Source organism: Amblyraja radiata, chromosome 1, assembly GCF_010909765.2.
Source record: "Amblyraja radiata isolate CabotCenter1 chromosome 1, sAmbRad1.1.pri, whole genome shotgun sequence".
NCBI lineage: Eukaryota > Metazoa > Chordata > Chondrichthyes > Rajiformes > Rajidae > Amblyraja > Amblyraja radiata.
The window spans coordinates 190,717,984-190,720,322 of NC_045956.1; the positions used below are offsets into that span (position 1 = coordinate 190,717,984).

A 2,339-nucleotide genomic window follows, 5' to 3' on the forward strand; every position below is an offset into this window, starting at 1 on the left:
CTTTGAATCCCTTCATCTAAATCATTGATCTATATTGTAAATAGCTGCGGTCCCAGCACCGAGCCTTGCAGTATCTTACTAGTCACTAGAGAGGAATGTATTTGTGCAGATTTAAGGGACATTGGTCAGTTAGCATTTGGAGTATTGCATACAGTTCTGGTCACTCCATTACAGGACTGATGTGGAGGCTTTGGGGAAGGTGCAGAGATGGTTAACCAGAATGGTTTAAAACCAAGGAACTGCAGATGCTGGTTTACAAAAAAAGGACACAAAATGCTGGAGTAACAGTCGGTCAGGCAACATCTCTGGAGAGAAGGAATGAGTGACACTTCTGGATGAGACTGATGAGATCCGAAATTTGCCCATTCCTTCCAGCATTTTTGTGTTTATCTAAACAGCGCCTATTCACCTGGTGGTGTGCCAGCAGGCTGGAGGATTGGGCAAAGGCGTTGCCACAGAACGGGCAGGTGAAGGGGCGCTGGCCGGTGTGGACTCGCCGACCCGCTCATCACTGTGGGTACGCCGGTGCTGCCACAGGCTGGACATGCGGGTGAAACCCTTGCCACACACAACGCACACAAAGGGTCTCTCTCTGGTGTGTATCCGCTGGTGCCACCGCAGCCCCTGTGCTCTCTTGAACTGCTTGCCACAGTGGGAGCAGCTGCTCGTCGGCTGCCGCAACCCCCGCGAGCTGTCAAACTCCTCACTGCAGTACGGGCAGTCGTAGGCCTGGCCACTGGTGTGCACACGCTGGTGAGACAGGGTGTGGGAGGCCACGGGAAAGCGCTATCCACACACCGGGCTGGGGAAGGGACGGTCGCTGCCGTGCACCCGCCTGTGTTGCTTCAGGTGCGTTGATGACTTGAACCCTTTGCCACAGTCGGAGCAGGTAAAGGGTCGCTCATTGCTGTGCACCCGCCGGTGCTGCCATAGTCCTGACATCTGGGCAAAGCTTTTGCCACAGGTGGAGCAGCCATAGGGCTTCTCACACGTGTGCACCCGCTGGTGGATCTTCAGGACCTGCGCCGTCTTGAAGCCTTTGCTGCAGTCGGAGCAGCCGAAGGGCCTCTTGCCGGAGGTGTAGGGGCGTTTGCTGGTGTGGGTGCAAGTGTAGGGGCGATCGCCGGTGTGGGTGTGCTGGTGGGACAGCAGGTGATTGGACTGGGTGAAGCCCTTGCCGCATTCACTGCAGGTGTAGGGTCGCTCGCCGGTGTGGGTGCGCTGGTGCACCAGCAGGTTGCTGGAGTTGGTGAAGCCCTTGCCACACTGGGTGCAGGTGTAGGGGCGCTCGCCGGTGTGGATGTGCTGGTGCTCCAGCAGGTAGCTCGAGCGGATGAAGCCCTTGCCGCAGTCGCTGCAGGTGTAGGGACGCTCCCCGGTGTGCACGCGCCGGTGCACCTTCAGGACCGTGGACGACTTGAAGTCTTTGCCGCAGTCTGAGCAGGTGAAGGGCCGCTCACTGCTGTGCACCCGCCGGTGCTCCCGCAGCCCCGATAACTGGGCAAAGCTCTTTCCGCAGGTGGAGCAGCCATAGGGCTTTTCACCCGTGTGCACCCGCTGGTGGATCTTCAGGTGATTCGCCGTCTTGAAGCTCTTGCCGCAGTCAGAGCAGGTGAAGGGCCTCTCGCCAGAGTGCACGCGGTTGTGGTGCCGCAGGTTATCGTAGCTGGTGAAGTTCTTGCCGCACTCCGAGCAGTCGAAGGGGCGTTCTCCCGTGTGCACCCGCCGGTGGGTCTCCAGCTTGCTCGGCAGCCGCCAGGCCTTGCCACAGACGTCGCATTCATAACGCTTCTCCTTGTTGTGCCCCGTCATGTGGTCCTCCACCGAAGCTCAGCCCGCACACTGAGCAGAGGGAGTGGGGGCTCACTGGCACCCTCAATGGTCGCTCACGTCCCCGTCTCTCCGTCCACAGCAACGGCTCCTAAACCCTGCAGGAGGGGAGCACAGAGGGTCAACAAGTTGGCAATCAGGACATTACTACTGCGTGAACATTAATAGTCCTTGAGGGGGAGGGGAAGGCAGGGGGTGAGAGTGGGGGCAGGGAAGTGAAGTGGAATGGAGAGGAGGGTGTGAGGGGGAGGGGGGCGATGGAGAGGAGGGGCTGGAGTGCGGAAGAGGGGGGGGGATGCCCTACACCTTGACGTAGCCCCGCCACACACATGACTGGCGCCCTGACGTCACGGTGCGGACTGCCGGAACTGCCCCGCCGGCGTTTGTGGGGAACATGGGCAGGTTACACCGCGGCCTCCTGCCACCATGTGCGCGCTACAGTTGGAGGACCAGAGACGCTGCACCGCGGCCTCCCGCCGCATATGGCTGCGTGTGGGTGTGGCGGTGCC

The 2,339-nt window shown here is 60.1% G+C and overlaps 1 protein-coding gene across 1 annotated transcript; it reads right to left on the reverse strand.

The window, feature by feature from the left end:
* Window positions 1–701: 701 nt before the first annotated feature.
* LOC116982864 (zinc finger protein 135-like) lies at window positions 702–1,791 on the reverse strand (the record flags this gene model as incomplete). The annotated part of the gene is made up of 1 exon (XM_033036398.1): window positions 702–1,791. A coding segment is annotated over one exon (1,005 nt), but the record flags the coding sequence as incomplete, so codon positions are not given.
* Between the last annotated feature and the right edge of the window lie 548 nt (window positions 1,792–2,339).